Consider the following 21,582-nt stretch of genomic DNA (forward strand, 5'->3'; position numbering starts at 1 on the left):
CAAACCCAGGTCTTAGGCAAGAGCAACACCTGCTCTTAACTGCTAAGCTGCCTCTCCAGTCCTTAGGTGATTTTTATAGCCAGAAAAAAATTATTTGCGAGCTTTTTGGCTAAAATAAGAAAACAAAATCATTTTATAGTTAGTTAATACATTGTCTCCTGTCAGTCCTGTTTCTCCTCATCTGCCTTCAGGATATGTACATAGTTTCATGAAATTTATGTTCTCTTCATATAACTACTGCCTCTATCAAGCTGAAAAGCATTTTCTCATCCTAAAGAAAACGTAGAGGGCTGAAAAGATGGCTCAGTGGTTAGGAATGCTTCCTACTCTTACAGAGGATGTGAGTTCAGTTCTCAGCACCCACATCAGGTAGCTCACAACTGTTTGTAACTCCAGCTCTGGGGGATCTGATCCCTCTTCTGGCCTCTGTGAGCATGTGTACTCATATGCACATAAACACGTAAGACATAGACACATCAGTAAAAGTTAATCACAAAGAAAACTTGGTACTCCACTGTGCCTTTCTCTAAGCACTTGATGGCTCTCAGTCTGCTTTTGGTCTTTACAGATGGACGTGTTCTATATATTCCATGTAAGTGGGATCACACAGTATGTGATCTTTCAGGTCTAGCATCTTTTATTTAACGTGTTTTTGTACTTGCGTATAATATATATTATCTGCATATTATATATAACAGCACTTCACTTTTCTGTGGATGTACCACACTTTCTTTATCCATTAGCTCTGCATGAGCATTTGGGTCGTTCTGTCTTTTGGCTGATGGTGCTATCATTTGAGGGCAATCCTTGTTTGAGTGCCCGTGTCCAGTTCTCATAGGTAAGAGCCTGAGAATAAAGTTGTTGTTATCCTCTAATTCCACTTCTAACGTTTTGAGGCATTGCTGAATTTTCCTTTTCGTTGGTAACAACATTGATCTGTAAGGGTTCTGATTTTTCTGCTCTTGTTAGCATAAGCTGTTAATTATTATTATGTTATGTTATAGCCATTGTGGATGAAGTAACAGTTTTCATTTCTCTAGTACCAGTACTGCCAAGAGTGTCCACTCAGGTGCCTGTTGGCCTTTGTCATGTTTTCTTTGTAGAAATCTATCCTCCATTACATGAAATATGTAGAATATACAAATTTATAGAGACAGAAAGATTAGATGTTATCTCAAGATGGAGAAGAAAGGAATCTAGAGCAATGATTTCCTAAGTACAGAATCTCTGTTTTGTGTGATGGAAAAGCCCCACAAATGGACAGTAGTATCAGGACATAATATCATGAATGTAATAAATCAATACAATCAACGTAATTAATGATTATCATAAATATAATTATTGAATGAGTACTGCGAATGTAATCAATGAATACCACAAATGTAATTAATATCACGAGTGTAATTAATGAATTAATTAATGAGTGTAATTAATTAAAAAAAAAGAAAAAGAAATCCATCCTCCAGTTCTTTTCCACTTTAGCATTCAGCTGTTTCTTTTTGCTGTTAAATTGTAACAGATTTTGGATACCTTTAGTTAGCTATATATGAAGTCTTTTCTACTGTCCTCTGGCTTGTTTTCTTCTTATGTTAATGTCCCATATAGAGTTTTAAATGTTAGTAAAGTCTAATTGTTTCTTTAGTTGGCCATGCTTTGGCTGTCATAGATAAGAATCTATTAGTTTTAAGCTTACTAGCTTTGTTCTTAAGTTTTTAGTTAATTGGGGTAGCTATTGTTGACTGATGGGGTGGATGCAGCTTTCCCCCTGCATTTGCCTATCCAGTTGTTTCAACACTGTTGACTGAAGACCTTGTTTCTCTCTTGAATGGTCCTGGCCCCTGTGATAGTTGATGATTTTTAGTCCGTGGGTTAATCTGCCTCTCCTTTCTCGGTTCCGCTTCTTTCCTTTCTTTGGCCGTCCTTCTGCCTGTACCATCTTGTTGTGATTGCTGCTGCTTTTCAGTACATTTTGGAATCAGAAAATGTAAGTCTCCTTTGTTCTCTTTTCAATATTTTGTTCTCTTGTCAGCCTCCGCTGACTCCATGTGGATTTAAAGTTGGCTTCCCCACTTCTGTAGAGAAGGCAGATGGGGTTTTGATAGAGAGGTGATGTTTTGTGAATGGATGCAGGTATTGTTGCTGCCTTGACAGTATCCAGAACAGGAGATGTTTTCCCATTTTATTTTGGTCCAGTTTAGGTATACTTTGTATTTCTTGCCTAATTGTTCTGGCTAGGACTTCGGTTGGATCATGTGCTAGATTGTTTTCCCTCTTTCAAGGCTAAGTGTATGAATAGTCCACATTTGTTTGTCTTTTCCTCTGTCTGTGGACTGGCGGGTTGATTCCACCCATGGGCAGTTATGAATAAGGCTCCTATGCCCACAGAGACACAAACCTTAGATCCAAATCCTGGCTTTCTTTTGGGGATATACCCAGAAACAGTTGCCAGAGTACATGAAATAATCATCTTAATATGCTGCTAGATGAGTTCTGTAACATTTTGTGAAAGATTTCAGTGTTTATATTTATAAATAGTATGTGATTTTCTTATGCTTTGTTTGGTTTTGGTGTAAGAGTTGTAGTGATCTCATACAGTGGCTTAAGAAGTCCCTCCGACCATCTCCTTCCCTCCCTTCCCCTCCCTTTTCTTTCCTCCTAAGACTTTGAGCTGGATTGTTGTTGTTATTACTATTATTTTAATAATTCTAGGATTAACTAGTCTTCTATCCCCCACATTTAGACTTTTGTTTTTATTTATTTCTCCTGTTAGTCTCATGGTATTGAATTTAACTTCTTTATGTATGAAAAGTCTGTATAGATTTTGTGTTTCTTCTTGAGTCATTTTTGGTAGTTGATGCATTCCTAAAAATTTTTACTTTTTCCAGAAATTTCCACATGGAATTTCATAGTGGCTGTATTAACTTCCATCCCTCCTTTTCCCTCACATCCTTGCCGGTATTATCTATCTATCTATCTATCTATCTATCTATCTATCTATCTATCTTGGTTTTTTTTGCGAGACAGGGTTTCTCTCTGTAGCTTTGGAGCCTGGCCTGGATCTCGCTCTGTAGACCAGGCTGGACTTGAACTCACAGAGATCCTCCTGCCTCTGCCTCCCGAGTGCTGGGATTAAAGATGTGCGCCAAAAATGCCAGGCCTGCCAATGTTTATTATTAATTCAAAATGTCTGTGCTGTGGTTATAGCTGGTACTTAGGTTTGCTGCATGCCTCTCACTTTGCGAATATTAACTTTTCCTATGACATTTATGAGGTGTGGTCTGCTGTCAGTTCTGTGTTACACGCAGAGAAAACAATTCCCTAAGAAGGTTTAGGTGACAGTCACAGAGCTGGTGTATTGAGGGCTTGAAATAGAATTCTGACAGTCGAGTCCAGAGGCTTGTTTGAGTCAGGGTCACAGGAAGCTCAGGCTGGCCTCAAACTGCTATGTAGCTAAGGATAACCTTGAACTTCTGATCTTCCTGCCTCTACTTCCCATGTGATGGTTGCATGTACACCATCACATCATGTTTATAAGTGCGGCCGATGGAACCCAGGGCTTTGCACATTGCTGGACACCAACAGCTACAGCCCCTGTGGCCTGTCTTCTTATTACCTACAGTTTATACTGCCTTTCTCAAGTATCAGAGATACCTGCCTCGTCCCTCTGTCACTCTGTTCTTGTTGGAAACCATGGTACTGGCGTGGGTGGGAACACTTGTTTTTATCCCCCTGGGTAGGACTGGGGCTTCCAGAGAAGCATGGTGTTTGGGGCTCGGCCTAGCGGAGAGTAGCACGCCCTTCTGTAGTCGCGTAATGTACTGAAAGGCTCCTGGACTGTCCCTGGGAAGGTAAGCACAGTCCTCATCTGCGGGAATGGTGAGAAAGAATTGATTTAAATGCACTCAGCGGAAAGATTTGACAGCGCCTCCACAGAGGTTACACTTCACTTTGGGAAGTCTCTGACATTGTAAGTGGACCCAGGTCTTTCATAGGTTATATCCAGAGAAAGGCAAATGTGGTTGACCTATGCATAGGTTTTGCTTCTTTTTCTTTACCCTCTTCACCAATGTCTTTCAGGGTCATCCAAACGCACAGAAGACCATCCTTCAGGTGGATCAGAACTGTGTCCGTAATTCTTACGACGTCTTCTCTTTGCTGCGGTAAGAAACTCCTTAGAGGCCCCTGGATTTGGACGGCTCTCTCTCATTGTGCGTCTGTGATGCTGCAGTGTGAGGGGAAGCGTCGGAGCTTGAGAAGCCATTACTCAAGCTTAGCATTTTTTAGTGAAAGCTCCATAAATTCTGTAGCTGCAGCGATTTAAGTTTATCTCCTCGACAAAGTCTTTGAAAAGCCATTTCCTCTCATTGGGCAGTGGGAAAGAGCGGTGGGCAGCTGGAGATCTTAAAACAGAAACTGAGGTACTGGCTGGTATGGCCTGTAAGCTGCAGAGTGAGTTCATATCAGGAACGTCCCAACTATTCCTTCCCCAGGAGAGCCCACCAACAGTCCTAGGCATGGCGTAGACGTTTGGCTTGTTCTCATCTTAAAAGGATCCCGTATGACAGGCCAAGGAGCTTTGTAGACAGCTAAGGCTCAGAGGCTTCAGTGCCTCAGCTCTCTGTCTGTATATGTCTGTATAGAAAATGTCCGGGATTAATCTTGGAAGATTGAAAAATGTGGCTTCATATGTGGTTGATGATCAGGATCATTTCCCAGGGGGCGCAGTCAGCAGTGACACTCAGCCCTTGTCACTCAGCTGAGACTGCTGGTTGAAATGTGACTTGGGTAGTGTTTTTCTAATGTTTACCTAACACATCATAAATTGTAGACCATTACATATCCTTTAGATTTTCCAGTGGAAGAGTCCAGAAGGATTCGTAAAGAATGATTATTTTATAAACATTATACAAGGAGCCTTTCCTTTGTGAGCCTTGAATCTTGTATTCGGTGACATAGAGTTTGGTTACATGGCTTGTGAAAACTGCTCTTAAGGGATCGTGATTCTAAAGCAACCACATATGGTGATCACTTGACTTGTGTCTGAGAGGTGTCTTCAGTTTGACTGCTTAGGATATGTAGCGGAACAGATAGGATTTACTAATTGACCAGACATTCTTTTGAGTCTGTTGAACTGGGAACACGGTAAGTGTTAATAGAGTGCCCGGAAATTGTTGAAATGTAAATAAACAGCTAACAGTTCCTGACCTGTTCTTAGTAAAATGATAGTAAAAGAGCACTTTTAAAAATGATATTTTCTAAGTATGAGATTGTGTGATCTTACTAGAGAAATCAATAGAATTACAAGAAAAAAATTCCCAAATCATAGAAAAGAGAGGCATTTGGGATAGTGCAACAGAGAAAAGAGGGTACTTTAAAGGGTGCTGAGAGCTCTAAGTTATTGCAGAGAATAGGAGGTAAAAAGATATGATACCATAGGAAGTGCTGTGAATGGGGCAGCAGGTATAGCTCAGTGGAAAAGCATTCACCCACCATGTGCGAGTTCCAGAGTTCAATCCCCAGTACCTCTAAAGTCCCTGTTTACTCCAGTTCATTTAACTTCTCTGGTTCTTGTGATGGAAGAAGTGGTGTTAGTTACTAAGTCAGGAAGTTGTATAATTTACAAGTGTTTCCTATCACTGTGTGGAAACTCATTTCTACATAACAATATAGACTCACTTTTATGTCGGGTGTGGTGGTGTATGCACATTGTGTGTGTGTGTGTGTGTGTGTGTGTGTGTGTGTGTGTGTGATGAGTATGCACATACAGAAGCCAGAGGGAAGCATTGGATGTTTCACTCTGTCACTCTCCTCCTCGTGTGCTTGAGCAGGGTCTCTCACTGAGCTGTAGCCTGCATCTCTGCTAGGCTGGTTGGTCAGTGAGCTCCCGAGGTCTTCCTGTGTCCGACCCCAACACTGTGGTTACAGTCCTGTTAGCCACGCCCAGGCTTCACAGGGATCCTCATGTACCCATCAAGCCCTTTCTCCAGGCCCAAGACCCAGTTTTTCTGAGCCAGATGAAATGTCTGTTTATCAACCAAATTACCCCCTGCACTGAATGAAGCACCCTAGACCCAGGAGCTCTTAGTTGTACTTGTCAAAGTCAGTGACCATTGTTCTAGTTCTTGCAGACAGCAGCAGGCAGCCATTGTCTGCTTTATTGAAAGCATTGCTCTCCTCCCTGTAGCCTTTTGTGGTGGTAGACATGGAATGCTTGCCGGGAAACTTGTGTCTCTCTCTCAGACTGCATTTCTTTGTTCTTTTCTCTACTCAGCTAACATTGTCCTTGAATGGGGATATTGAAAAAAAAAAATCTATTATCTTTTCCTGGTTCTTCTTGATTTATAACAATTTTGCTACTTGGTCTATAATTGAAAACATAGCCAAAAGCTGGACATGGTGGTACGAGCCCATAATCCTGGCACTTAGGAGGTGCAGGCAGGTGGGTCAGGAGATAATAATCATCTTTGGCTACATGTCAAATTCAAGGCCAGCCTGGGCTATGTGAGACTCTGTCTCCAACAACAGCAACACCCATAGTGTCTGCGTTTGTTACTAACCCTTAGCCCCAGAGTGAGAACTTTGGTCTCCTGATTCTGTCTTTTAGGAGTGTATTCTAATTAATAACTTGTACAGGCTAGGGGGTATAGTTGTACTCACCTGCCCTAACACTGAGGGAAGGTGGTTTCAAGGTTGAGGCCAACCTGGGCTACATAGTGAGTTTCAGCCAGCCAGTCTCAAAATTAAAAATTAAAATAAAAAAAAAATCTTTCACTGTATTGTCGTGCTCATAGTTTCTTTGTATTTTTTGCTTGTGGGTGTCATGGAATAATAGAGACTCTTGTGAGTTAGGACTTCGGAACACGGAGACTAGGGAGTTTTATACGGTTTTGTGGGACATCCGCCAGCTCAGGTGCTTTGGCTCGCGCTGGAGACCCTAGGTTAGTTAAGAGTCTGCAGGAGAAGCCGGGCTTCCAGAGTCCTTCGGGGTGGAGGGAGGCAGTCAGAGCCCTCTCAGGCTGAAGATCCGTCCTCCAGTAAACAGCTAGCCGCTTTGCTCTGTGCCCCTACTTCCGGATGTCCACCACAAGGTGTCAATGTTGTTCTGTAACTGACATTTGAATTGTCAGTTACTTTCCAATCTGGGGTGAGCAAGCTGGCCTGGAGGGCTTCAGTGGAGTATAAATCGGTGTTAGGAAATGCTATCAAATAGCATTCAGGCTTTAGGGGCTTAGGCTAATTAGATAATGGGGGAGGAGGACTCTGGTTTGTTGCTGTTGTTGCCTTTAGGGTTTTGTTTTGTTTTGTTTGGTGGTGAGTTACTGAATGGTTTATAAGAGAGGAGACAGGGTTATGGTGCGGTGTAAGTTTAGAATTCTAACCCTGGTGTCATCGTGGGGCAGACATCGGGTGAGACTGCAGTCAAGGGGTCACATCTAATCCTGCTGCCTTCTGAGGGTAAAGGTTTGGGGTGTCATCCTCACCCCACCCTTCACCCTTTCTAAAGAGGGTGCTGTATTGTAGTGTGACCGGCTTTCTGCCTGCTCACTCGTTCTCTTTCCTCCTCGGAAATGCCTTGCTTTTTCCAGGTTGATATATACAGAACAGCTGTGAGACAGCCACCGGCCGTGGCCCTCTGCCTGGTCCCTGGTACTGAAAGTGCTCTAGGTTGGTAGACTGGAGCAGGGCTTTTGTGGGATCCTTACCTTTGCTTCCGCCTGGGCTTGTAAATGGGGATGGTGTTTGTCTCATACAATTAGGAATATCGGGAGGGTGAACTAAGGCGAGGTCTGTGGAATCCCTCAGGCAATCTGGGGGCACCTGGTGGGTGACAGCCTTGTTCGACGCCAGAGTTCTCAGCTTGAGCCACTGACTCTTCAGCTTAGCATCATTTCCCCTTTGCCTGCATGCCATTCAGACGTTCACTTCCACTTTGAAAATTAGCGGCCCATCCTGACCAGTCATAATTTTAAAATGTCTTGTCTCCTCTCACTGACGGCATTGAAGCTTCTGGAGGAGGGATTTTTCCCCTGGCCATGTCTCCCTTCTTTGTCTGGGGTTCCTGGCCCAGAGACTTCTGTCAGCTCGGCTCTGCTACCACAGCTTCAGCCAGCCTCCAGTTAAAGTCCTGCTGTCTGCCTTCTCTCGGATCCACAGTCTGTTTACCGGGGCTGTTGGGCATGTGCAGCCCTTGAGGAGCCTCAACTCCAGTGTGGCCAGATTCCCTCATCGGCTTTATCCTCTGTCCCTTCCCTTTCTCCTCTCTGGGGTTTGCGCCACCCCAGTCACCCAAGCTCTAGACATCATAGTCATTCTTGTTTTCCCCGCTCTCCTTCCTTCCCTGGTGTTTAGCTGGCTCTGAGTCCTCTCCAGCCTTTGCCGGGGGCTCATGTATCACCCTCCTCCCCTGTTCTTCTTCTCCTAATAGTCCTTTCACTCCAGTTTTCCTCACATGCCATCAGAGCCGTGCTTTGTTGGACATTTTACAATAATAAAGCTTGGGTGGCTGTCGGGTGGCTCGGTGGTCAAGAGCGCTTGCTGCTTTTGCAGAGGACCCAGGTTTTGTTTCCGGCACCCACATGGTCTCTCACGGCCGACCATCTGTAACTCAGTTCTAGGACTCCAGTGCCACTTTTGACCTTCATGGGCTCCTGCACACATGGTGCACATAGATACGCTCAGGCACACAGCAAAAAATAACTACGTCTTAAAGCAGTGGAATCGGGTGTGCTGGCATTAAAGGTGGGTACCACCTTGCCTGGCCCAGCATTGGTGGTGGTGATGATGCCACTCTCTTCCATACGATGTCCCTTCTGTGCTAACACCCGCTTTTTTCCCTTTTTACAGATGAGGAAGTTGCACCACAAAGCAGTTAGTCGCTTAGCCGCCGCCGTCACAGAGCTGGGTGGTGGGAGGGTCCGTCTTCAGACTCAGCTAGCTGTTCTGGGCCCAGACCCCGGCTTTGCAGTCAGCCTGTCTGACCTCTTTGCAGTTCCCCAGGCACCCACCACATTGCTGCCCGAGCAGTCTGTCAGAGGTGCGTCAGCCTTGTCACTGTGGACTTAGAACCAAGTTACAGGACCGTTCTGTGCAGCATGAAGTTCACACTAACTGTGGTGTTCACAGGCCGTTGAGAACACACCTCTTTGGAACTGTTGTCTTGTTCCCAGCTTGCCCCACTCTGTAATTAATAGCTGTTATTTCTGGAGCGCTGACTGAGTCCAGGTTAGCCCTTCACTCCTTTCTGCTCAGCACCCCACACTGGGAGCCTCCTGGTTGATTTGTATTAGCCCCGGCACACAGTTATCATCTAGGTGAAGAAGATTGTCTCACCAACACTGTTTCTCATCACACACATGAACGTGTTTCATTATGACATTTTCATTCATACTTAGTTTTGGTGGATGCCCCTCCCACCTCCTACCAGCTCCTCTCCCCATCTCCCTCACCCGCCTTCTTTGGACCTTCCCATTCCCGTCTCCCCCTTTCCACTTTCAGTCACGTGTGTTATCTCACCTGTTCCATCACACTTCCTTAAAAATCTCTCTCCCCTTCTCCTGGGCCTTTCTTGGTTTTTACCCTCTTCCCTCCCTCCGCTATGAATCCCTGGATAGAAATGCTGTTTCCACTGACTGCATCTCACTCTTCTCCAGGCTATGGCAGGCCAAGGTGCTGTCATTCCGGTTACCGTTTGCAGATGGCAAAATGCGAGCTGTGAAAAATGTGCTAGGTAGTTATCTCCAAAGTGTTGAAAGTGTCGTCAGATCGAGGGCCGCGCTGCCCCTCTTCTTTCCGGCCTGCTCCCCTGCAGCATCCGATGAGGTTTTCAGAAACCTGTGGCTTCTAACCTTTCTTTTTTCCGTAGGTTTTTCTGAAAAGCCTTCATTTGGCCCTCTAGAGGCAAATTCCCTCCCCTTCTTGGTGGATAACACTTTCGCCTATAAACTTTCTATTTGAAAAGGGACCAGCTGTCCAATGGCCAGTAAGTTATTCTGGGAGTCATTTTAGAGAACCTGGGACAAGAGCATACGAGTCAGTCTTCAAATGTGGATGTGACGCTCAGCTTTTCGGTGTGGGGAAAGCTGTGTTTCCTTCCTCTCCTTAGGTTGTCTCTAGAGGCAATGACAGCTATAGACAGTTAAGAGCGCCACGTGTGCAGAAAGTGCCAGAGAGTGGATGGAGTAACAGTCATGTTTCTCTGCCTCTCCCCCAGGGTCTGGGTGTTCATTTCAAGTCAGCAGGCCGAGAATGGAGGGGTTGGATGAAGATACACACACTGACAGCATGAAGCACACCCTGGGAATTTGCTCTCTGTGGTTCTTAAATAGTCTTGCCTTACAGTATCATGGAAAAGGAGGGTGTGTGTGTGTGTGTGTGTGTGTGTGTGTGTGTATGTGTGTGTGTGTGTGTGTGTGTGTGTGTTGTGTTGTGTGTGTGTCCTCGACGTGTTTGCGCACACGTGTCCTCATCCTGCATCCCTGACCTAGTCATTGCACTAATGGCATCTGTATTTTGAGCCACAGCAGAAAGGTCCATCCAGGTCCATGGCTGTGCACTAAGGCAGGCTGGTAACCATCGGCCAGGTCCCAGTATGTGTGCATTTTCCCATCAGGTCCCATGGTTGTTATGTCGTCAGTGGGAAAGAACACTGATTATTAAGCCCTGGTAGACCTAGGGTAAGTTTTAGAAAGGTTCTCAATCAGAATATAAAGTTTTGGTATTCCATGCAAGTGCGGGTAAAACAATTTGTGTTTATGTATAATGACATATTTCTTTTATTTTTAATTTTTCCCTTTTCTCTCTACATAATATAGATATATCTGTGCCTGTATACATATTCATAAAGGCACATACATTGCAAAAATAGGATTTTAATAGATGTTGGTGTGATTTTAGGTGGTCCTCCTTTACTTTTTGGCTTTTCTTTGTAAACTCCCTTTTCCCATCCCTTGCCAGAAAGCCACCCAAACACAGAGCGCATATGACCCCTCGTCACACATCGCTGTCAGCAGGCTCCCGTCTCATCTGTAGCTGTCTGTGTTTTCCCACGCTCTCCGTGTATGTCGTCGATCTTATGTGTGGATATGGCTTTAATTACCGATTTACAAAGCTGGAATGGAAAGTGTATACAGTAATGATTCTGCATCTTGATTTTTTCTTACTCAGTGTCGTGTGTGCAAACTCCTCCAATTCATTCTTTTAGTGATTTAATGATAGTCCCTGGTGGAGCTCAACCACCTTCATCCCACCATTATCCCTTCTTTAATTTCACATGTACTTATATTTAAGACTTTTCTTTTGCAACCCAAGGACCAAGGAATGAAAGATTTAAAAAGTTACTTTAAAATACCATTACAACTTTTCCATGTCAATCACTTAAGACAAAATAAACATGTCAATATCATCTTGTGGATATATGTGCTGCTTTAGTCAAGTCTTCCCCGGGAGTGTGTCTTTTGATTTTATCTTGTTGTTTACTTTTTAAACTTAGCTTTGTGCTCTGACAGTTTCAGACCTGTTCTGTGTAGTGCTTTCCGGTCACTTTCCCTGTTCCCCGATCTCCTTCCGGCTCTTCCAGCCCTCCAGTCTCCCGCCCAGTCACTTCCCCAGGTTTGTGACTTTGGTGTTGTTTTAGAAAGCATTTAGCGTAACCAGGGTTATCTGTGTGACCTTTGGATTGGAACGATCCACTGGAGGCTTCAGGGGTCACCAGTGGGCTCAGTGAAGCACCCATCACCTTTGATAGCCATCTCCTGTTTTCACCGATTCTAGTCTTTTAGTGTTTGCTTTGCCAGTGTGTACAGTGCTGAAGTGTGTCTGTGTATGTATGTTTGTGCACACGTGTGTGATATGACACACACATGCTCTTAGATATTTTATTTCTGAGTGTTAGAATCCTAGGAGTGAGGTTTCTTTTAAAGATTTATTTGTTTTTATTTATGTGCATTGGTGTTTTGCCTACATGTATGTCTGTGTGGGGGTGTTGGATCCCCTGGAGATAGAGTTACAAGCAGTTGTGAGCCGCCATGTGGGTGCTGGGAACTGAGCTCAGGTCCCCTGGAAGAGCAGCCAGTGCTCTTAACCTCTGAGCCATCTCTCCGGCCTCCTTAATGGAAATTTTTGATTAATTGAATTTTTATGTTAACTTTGGGACAACTATCATTCTTATGTTAGTATTCCCATCTAAGATATGCCTTTATGTTGGCCCCTTTTGCTCATATTTCTTCAGTAACATTTTGTGGTTTTCTTCGTGTGGTCATTTGCCTTTATATTAAATTTGCTCTCAAGTACGTTAGAGAGTTTTGTATATTATTTTATATAAAGTAGCCACTCATTTTGATGAAAATATTCGTATTTTAACTGTAACTTTCATTTCTGTTCTTGTGTACATATTGTCATCAAAGGAAAAAGCTATAATTTTAAGGAGATCTTATATTGGGCTACTATATCCAGTTATTCATCTTCTTATCACCCCCCTCCCAACCTTTTCTGGCATACATTGTCAGGAATGGCTTCTTGTTTTCTGAAGAAAGTTCTCTCTTGGTTTTCTTGGTGTACACATTGTTGTTAAAGGATATGAAAGGATACACCTGGAGAGCATGGTGGTGCCTACCTGTAATGCCAACAGTCGGGAAGCTGAGGCAGGAGGATCTCTAGTTTATTGGATGTTCATAGAGAGTGGGAACGTAGAGGGTTAATCACATGAGTCATTCCAAAGCCCTATGAAGGATTTTGGCTTAGCATAAAACTGACTTTTCAAATGTTGTTAACACGATGGGTGAAGAGGCGAAGAGTATCGTTGGAGAGCAGTTAAGTCTGTGGATAGTCTTCTGCCCGAGACACGCTCTCTGTCTCTGCCCAAGTGCGCCTGCCCGGGCTTGGATCCACAGGGTGACTTGACTAAGGCAACTTTGTTTAAGATGTCACTGAGAATTAAGGCTTCGCCATCACGCCCCTCGTGGCTGCCTTGTAACTCCATTCTTGCCGTGCCAGGCATGTTCTAAGGCAGCTTTCCAAGGGTTAGTGATTTCACCCTCATGTCTGTGCCAAGGAAAACAACCAGTTACCATTAAACACCCACCCCACCCATAACTTGATTTTTACATCCAGTTTTATTAAGAGAATGTATCAGAGTTCTTGGAAGACTTAATACCTTGTATGCATCAGGACATCACGGTGGCCCTGGTACCACCTTCGTTCCAAAGGTGAATGTTTCACCTTTGAAGAAAATCAGAGTTTAATGTGTTATCTGTTGACAGTGAGTTTATAATAACCTTGTTCTTGCAATTGGCTCTTTATGACTGGAAACACTCTATTAACGTGAGAAGCCAAGTTCTACTTTGGGGACTTAGATTCTAGAGAACAGATTAACAGGTCTATCAAGCAAACAGTCTTTCATTCATTGAAAGTTAGTAATAATTTCTAAATATTTTATGTTCTAGACATATCAGAATTCTTCCTTTTCCTGCAAAAGGCCTATGCAGGGGTCAAGGAAGGAAAGTAGTATCTGAGCAAGATTATGAACAGTATTCAATGCTCAAATTTTTGCATACCTTTATTTAAGAAAAAGGTTTTTTTTTTTTTTTTAAATTTTGTGCCAGTGCCTGTTCGTGTACCATGTGCATACCCGGTGCCCAGGGCACCAGAAGAGGGCATCTGAAGTTCTGTAACTAGAGTTACAGATGGTTGTGTGGTGCCTTGTGGGTCTGAGAGCCAAACCTAGGTCTTCTGCAAGAGCAGCAAGTCCTCTTAACTGCTGAGCCAGGCCTTTAGCTTCTGCATAAATATTTTTATAGTGCCACAGTAGACATGCTGCTGTTATAATTCTGTTTTATTATTAGGCAAACTGAAACTCAGGAAAGTCAAGCACTTAATGTTACTCAGTTAGGAAGTCACAGAGTGCCTGATGGGCAGATAACAAAGGCTTTCTTTCCATTAGGTTCTCCATTTAGTGTGGACAGTTCTCTTGACACATCATCTCTTTCTTGTCGAGACCCCCTGGAGACACTCCTCAGTGGAGTGGCTTTGGTGGTCCACCTCAACATAAAATGGGCCATACAGCTTGATGTCCCAGAGACTTTGAAAGCGGGCTTTGCTGGTGCCCTCCACGGCGTACCTGGGACCCGTGGGTCTTGTTGTGTGTTTTTATTGTTGTTTTCACCCTTACATGTCGTTGTGGAGTGCTCTGACGCTGTGACCCTCCAGCACCCTTCCCTGCCTGTTCCTGGCCGCCTCTCCTTGCATTCTCCGTGGGGATAAAATGGTTCTTGCACAGCAGCACTGGTTTCTCTTTCTGAGTTTCTTTGATTCTAGCAACACAGTCAGATTTGAGTCTTAGTGTGGAGCTGGCATCTGGAGCCTGGAGTTCATGAAGACTCTGGTGGAAACCAAGCAGTTGACTCAGCAGCATTTAAGAAGGAGCTAAGATTGTGTTACAGTGCAGTAATGAAAATATATTGTCCAGATTAGGTAGGGTAATGGCTGTTTGGACTTTGAGTTCGTTAGATCATATTTGGAGTATTCTGCTTGAGTGCTGGTTTACTTTGATGAGAAAAGCCAGCATCATGGCTGTTTTAAAGCATTTAAGGACTAGTTGGAAGAGGACATTTAGCCAGGAGAAGGAACAACTTTGGGGATATTCTTGCTGTCTTTAAGCAGTAATTTGATTAATTTGGTGAATAACAATAAAATACATGTCTATTGAGCAAGTACTCTCTTCCAGGGAAGTCATGATGTGCTTTGTGTTATTTGCTCTGCACAGTGGACAGCCTCCCTCACTCGCTCCCTCTGTCATCTTTAGGTCTCAGGAAACTGAGATCCAGAATTGGGAATTGACCCACCAAAGGTGGCACTGGGTCAGAGCCAAAGGCTTATGATTTCATTTTCTTTCTTTCTTCCTACACTGCTTACATTTGTATGGTTTTTTGTTTGTTTGTTTGTTTGTTTGTTTGTTTAGCTCCTTCTGAAGGGATACAACTTGGAAGCCAAAAATGACATTGAGCGTATGCTGTCCCTGAGAACGAGTGTTATGATGCCTGCACATACTGATGTCTGAGGTGTACCAGATCCTGCCTTTGGAAGACAAAATAGCAATTCTGTCTTCACAGAGGTTACATTCCAATGGGAAATTGAAAACCAAACACACAAGTTTTAGGTAGTTTTTATTTTTCCCCTGGTGGTCAGGAAAACTAGGGCAGGGGGTGGAGTGTGCAGAGGATGGCTGAGTGAGGTATTTCAGGGCAGGGAGGACTGCACTGAGAACAAAATATTTGAACAGAAAAGACTTGAAAAAGATAAGGCAGCAAGCCAGTGGGCATCTGGAGGAAGAACATTCCAGAGAGGAAAGATCACAGGTATCAAAGCAGCCGGCTGGGAAAGAGTTTTGCTTTGTTTCAGGAACAGCTCCAGCCAGGAGGGCAATCTTACTTGAATACAATGAGCAGAGTGGCAAAGGCCAGATCTTCCATGGGGTTTTAGATTTCCTAACCCCCATGCACAATATGAAGCTTGTTCAAGAACCCTGGAGCAAAAAAAATAGTGTGATCTGGATTACTTAAATGATTTCTGTCCTGAGGGTGGAGCTGAGTGGTAGTGCATGGTGTAGTAGCATGTTCAAGGCCCTGGGTTTGAGTCCAGTACCACAAAGTAAAACATAGACAAGATAAGAAAATAAGAAAAAGCAAATGACTGTGGCACGGTGCGTCGGCGAGGGAAGACAGGGAGATGAGGGGTCACTGAAGACACTTGCAGTGACCTCTGCTGATGAGGGTGGCTTAGTGGCAGTCGGGGTAAATGAAGAAAGTGGTCAGATGCCAACACGGTTTTCAAGACAGCTAACTAGACTTGCTGATGGGCTGTATGGAGAAATTGGACTTAAGGATAAGTATTTGCCCCAACTAACTAAGTGCATTATAGTGATATGATGGAAACAGATGCTTCGAGATACATTGGTGGGGTGGTCATTAATAGGAAATGAAGAATGTGTTCATAGCATGTTAGGGTGGAGATACCAATGAGGCTGTTTTATATGTCTATGTGGTATAAATGTATATATATACATATATTTGACCTCAGGAACCAGTTGATGCCCGATAAATGAATTAGGCATTGTATCAATGGAGTTAACACAAACCACTCCCTGGGAAATAAATATTTATTCATTATCTCAGGGCCAGGGAAATAAGTTAGAGGCTGCTATGAAGCTCCAAGAATGTGTTAACATTGCTTTTCCAGACCAACTCACTGTAGCTTTGAAGCAGCTGCTTGTGAAGGGGCCATTCCCCTCTCCATGCCCAAAAGAGGAAACTGCCCTGCAAAAACTCATGCCTCAGGGGCTAGCCAGAAGGAGGACCTCCCCCAAAGCCCCCAGGTTCTGTTTAAGAAGAGCTGGGCTGGTGAGGTTGGGAAAATCCAGAACAGCATGTTCCAGAAGCCTCGGTAAATGAAGCGTCTTGAAGCACGTGACCAATTGAGTGCCTTGTTGCTGACAGACAGAGTGAGGACTGAGAGCAGAATGCTGACTTTAGAGCCATGGAGTACGCCGGTGACATCAGAACAGTTTGGACGGTGTGGTGGAGCGGCTGAGGGGTTGATGGGAGTGAGGACATGAAGAGCCTGGAGACTACTACTTTTTTTCCCTTCTATCCAAAGGACTGGAAGTGGTACTAATACTGAGTGAAAAGAGGGACAGGGGATGTGCATTCTGTTCACCATGTTCATCTCCTCAGACTACAGAGACACAGTCGTCACACAGACCTCAGTTGGGGGTCCAGTGTTCGGGTGGGTGGCTTGGCCTCAGAAAGGGGCTGAGTTGTCACAGTGGGAAACAGAATATGGGGACAGTGATAGAATCCCTCGGCCACCATATTTGGTGATGGGAGAGTGATGCTTTCTTCTCGGGTTGAGTCTGTTCTTCCGTGGGTCATCTGGCAGGTGAGGACGGTGGAGGAGATGTAAACATTTGAGAAGAGCGGAGCAGATAGGGAATTAGCTATCTGGGGTTGCAGAATGGCTGGGCCAAACATTTCCCAGTTTTACCCTCTGTTGGTTTCAGTTGGGGGCCAGGATATAAAGCTTCCTTGCCTGATCCCTACAGTCTTCAAATCACTAGGTCTGTGGTGGGGCCTCAGGGTAGCATTTCTCACTGTCTGTGTTCATGGCGGCCCAGGGAGCATGCTTGGCCCATGGGCTGTGCATTTAGAGAGAGGTCATTCAGTGTGGTGGGTGTATTTTTCCTGGGGTCTTTAACTACATGGGTCCAGAGAATTGATATCCTGCTGGTGTGAGTTCATGGACCAGAAGAAAGGGCTGAAGAAGTGATTTATGTCAGTAATCCTTGGGACTGAGCTGAGTGAGAGAGAAATGAGGACAATAAAGGGAGTGGTATTGGGACTGATGGCGTGGAAGTTCTGGTGATGACAAGATGGCGGAGTGGAATACTGCAGGTGTCTGGAAATGTGAAGGTGGATAATCAGAGATTGAGATGAATGATAGTTAGGTTGAAAGTATTATGATTAAAATATGGGACTAAATGGACGAACTGCATGGGGGGTCAAGAGTCAGGAGGTGGGAATACTGCATAGGTCTTGTACATGATGTAGACGTCATCAAGAGGAAGGGCATGTGTCGAGGGGGTGGGGCGGTGCTGGAATTTCCCATTGCTAAGCTAGAGTCATCACTGGGGGGCTGTCGGTAACAGCAGCAAACAGGGAAATGGCACAATCAAGCATCATGCACAGTGAAGGGCCTGAGAGCTTTTTAGGGAGTGGAGGAAGCCCGTAGTCTGGAAAATGGTGGAGATGTGAGGAAGCCACCTCCATCTCCAAGCTCACTGTTCTGTAGGGCACAAGAGAAGACAATGAAAGCAGTTTGAGATATCCTGCTCTAACTCAGTTCTCAGACAACCATCTAACAGGAGGTGTCCCTGTCCTTGTTAGTTGGGAAACTGAGGCTGACAGCCACTGCATGTGAACGCATGAGTCCATGGAAGATACGGGTGACTCGGTGCGGTTAGAGTTTGTACAGGGAGAGATACACTGCTCTGGAGGGAAGTGTGAGCTCCCTGCCGATGGGCGAGTGCTTGCCCTCCACAGGTGCTGCTGACTACTCAGTAAGTGGTGTGGGGAGAAAAGCAGCACACAGTGAACCAGTGACACGGAAACTCCTACTCTAGGCTGTTGCCGAAGACGGCGGAGAGGAAGGAAGCCCAATTGATTCATTTAATTCTGACGTAAGAGTCCGTGATTGTGTGGTTGTACATCATGAATGTACTAAACACCACCCAATTGGACTTTTTCTAATGGCTCGTCCTATGTTTTATTTCTCCTCAGTGTGAAAACGTCTGTGATTATTAAGGTGGTTATTGCTTTTTCAGTGTGCTGAGGCACTTTAGGTACAAAGAAAGTCAATCTTAGCTTTCATGGAACCTAGAGTGTTTGGGTTGGGGATGCATGATTCTGTCTGCAGAGCGCACCGTCCTGCATGGTGGTGCGTCTTCCCACAAAAATGTCCCAGCCTATTGAGCTTTGGGAGAGAAAGAGCATCCTAGGGTTTGCCTGTCGCTTCTCACCATGGCAAACTCAGCACAGAGCATCTTTCCAGCTAGCCTGGCATACTCAGCACAGAGCATCTTTCCAGCTAGCCCGGCATACTCAGCACAGAGCATCTTTCCAGCTAGCCCGGCATACTCAGCACAGAGCATCTGTCCAGCTAGCCCGCTCTGCAGCATTATCCTCTACCGTGGGCCCCTTGGCTCGCTTTTCAAGGCCTTCCAGCTTGAACTGTTTCATCAGTTCAGAAATAGCTGGGCAAGGATTAGATGGTCAGGTCAGTTTTTAAAAGTGTTCTCTTAGCCGAGTCTCTTGTCGAAGAACCTGGGGCAAAAAGAGGATTGTCGGTCCTGCAGAGGGCTGCAGGGTTTGTGTGAGGCGGGACTACGGCTTAGCAGAATTTCTTTGAGAATATGCTCCTTTGTTTGGAGTGAAAGCGTTGTTTGTTGGTCATGTTTTGCTGGCTGGTTTCCAGTAGGATTTAGGCACTGATTTCTCACAGTGCTGGTGTAAGCAGCCTGAGTCTGATGTTAGGACAAATTACCTGTTCTTTATTTTGTGGTTTAAAAAAAAAAATCTGTTCTTGTTTTACTAAATTAGCTCGAAACTTCATCAGAATGTTGCTGTTAGTGCCAAATGCATTTTCTGACATTGAAAAAAAATTTAAACAGCCTTATGTAGAAAATTGCTAAGACAGTACACATTTTCATATATTCCATGCCTGATTAGTTATGTCTTCTATTAGAATGATATACTCACTACAGTTAGTGAACCAGAATTGATGTGTTGCTAACTAAATTAAAGCCCATACTTTACTCAGATGTCATTGCCCTGGCCATCACAGCATGTCTCATCATTATGTTTCCCTAAGCTCCTTTTGATTGTCAAGTTCTCAGATTTTTTAGTATTGATGACCAGACAGATTTGAGATATTTTGTAGAAAGTCTCATTGGAGACGTCTGATGTTTCTGTCATGAGATTGGGCTCATATGTTTGCCATCACTTTGTCATGATCAATAATGAGATATATAATTAGGAGAAAGCATACAGCATTAACAAGCAAGAGCCTTGCCATATAGTATCCTTATGACTCACAGAGCTATGTTGTGTGATAAACACGGTAGTTGAGAATTCAAGGATCAGGGTCCAGTAATCTAGAAAAAGAATACTGATCAGTTACTTGAAATTCAATGTCACTAGCAACATGGTTTTATTAGGTTCTTCCTGTTAGTAGGAGCCTGTTTGTTTCGGTCCGTCCTTCTGTTCTGGTCCCCAAAGCTGTCCCCAAGCAAAGGAGCAGAGAGCCCTGCTTTGTGAGGAACCACCCCAGGGCACATTCGGCCAGTGGGACTCTGCAGAGACTGGGTTAAAATAGGTGGGTTTAAGCCTCATGGAGCCTCCTACTTTGCCCTATATTTAAATCTTGATCTCAGCTTGCTCTGTTACTTTGGCTTTATGTTGGCGAGACGGGGGGGGGGGGGGGGGGGGGGGGGGGGGGGGGGGGGGGGGGGGGGGGACGGGGGGGGGGGGGGGGCGGGGGACACGGGACGGGACACGACACATCATGTTACAAGTGGCGTGTTAATTAGTCTTTCTGTTTCCATGACAAAATACATAAGACAAGTAGCTTGAGAGAGAGAAAAGTTTATTTTGGTTTCTGGTTTCAGCCCATAGCCACTGTGTACAGCAGACTGTGGGCCTGAGGTAGGGCACATCAGCATCCCAGTGTGGGAGCTGTGGAGGAAGCTTTTCACCTTACTGTGGCTGGAAGGGGAGGTTGTAGGAGAGGTGGCTTTTCTTTCCTTTTATCTCTACCTCAAGCCTGTGGCGTGGTGCCATCCACGTTCAGGGTGTGTCTCCCCCTCACTTAATCCTTCCTGGAAGCTCCTTCCTGGGCACCCAGGCTTGCTTTACTAATCCCTTGGGAGCTTCTCAATTGAATCAAGCTGACAGTTGAGACAATATCAGCTCCTCCCCTTGTCAACTTCCAGCCCCAGATATCTCCTTAAATCATAGGATTCTGCCTCCAAATGGCTCATACCCATATCATAGCACGAACTGTATCAGTTTATCTCCAAAGGCCTCTGTATCGTTAACAGCCTCTGCATTGTCCAGAAGTTCTAACTGCAGTTTCCTCGGAGACTCAGGGTGATAGTTCTTAGCTATGATGTGTTGTGAAATAAGAAGAGAAGTCACGTGCTTCCAGGATACAGTGGCGTGGTGTACATGTTCCCATTCCAAAATGGAGGGAAGGAAAACAGTAAGACCAGGCAGGATTGGACCAAAGCAGGAGGAAAACAGTAAGACCAGGCAGGATTGGACCAAAGCAGGACGGCTCGCCAGCCTGGCCATCACTGAATCCTGCAGCCCCACGTCCAGCACCTGAAGCGGGGTGGTGTGATAGGAACTCCCAGGGGCTCGGGCAGTACTGCTGGTGTTTGCAGTACTCGAGGCCACTCTCTTCAAGTGGCCCTGCTCTTTACCTGCAGCCTTCCTCAGCTGACGTCCCTGTTCCTGCCATCTCTCATTGCCCGGAGTCCCCGTTGTGTCTTCAGTTTCACTCTCCCGGCTTCACACATCACCACCTTGGGAATCCTCACCCTGCTCCATACTGCCTGGCCTCCTGGGTCTTCCTTTGAAGTCTGGATGCAAGCCTCTCTGGGCTTCTTAACCTCTTCATTCTGTGTGGATGCATGACAAGGATATGTAATGATGAAGTCACCGCTGGCTGCCAGTTTGAACAGTAGCCTAGACCCCTTTCTCCATGGCCAGAGCAGTGCCTGGACGGCTGCTCACAGGCAAATGCTTCCTTAGATGGCCAGACGGCCCCATGACAGCATCAGGCACTTCAAAGTGAAGCTGCTTTAAGTTTTGGTTCTGGGATTAAACCTAGAGCCTCACATATGCTAAGCAAGCGCTCTGCCATGGAGCTGTATTCCTAGCCTTTGGAGTCCTCCAGATTAGTTAAAATTGTTTCATCCTGTGTGCAGGATCTAGCCAAATTCTTAGGTGTCGTTAAGGCATTTTTCCTAACGTC

General features: G+C 45.0%; 1 protein-coding gene across 1 annotated transcript in view; it reads left to right on the forward strand.

Moving 5' to 3' along the window:
• Window positions 1-21,582, forward strand: part of Uvrag (UV radiation resistance associated) — a 269,111-nt gene that overhangs the window by 76,571 nt on the left and 170,958 nt on the right. Inside the window, exon 6 of the mRNA XM_028877489.2 lies at window positions 4,078-4,160. Within this exon, the coding sequence (XP_028733322.1) occupies window positions 4,078-4,160 (83 nt within the window). The remainder of the gene's footprint in view (window positions 1-4,077; window positions 4,161-21,582) is intronic.

Source organism: Peromyscus leucopus, chromosome 1 (assembly GCF_004664715.2).
Source record: "Peromyscus leucopus breed LL Stock chromosome 1, UCI_PerLeu_2.1, whole genome shotgun sequence".
NCBI classification, from domain to species: domain Eukaryota; kingdom Metazoa; phylum Chordata; class Mammalia; order Rodentia; family Cricetidae; genus Peromyscus; species Peromyscus leucopus.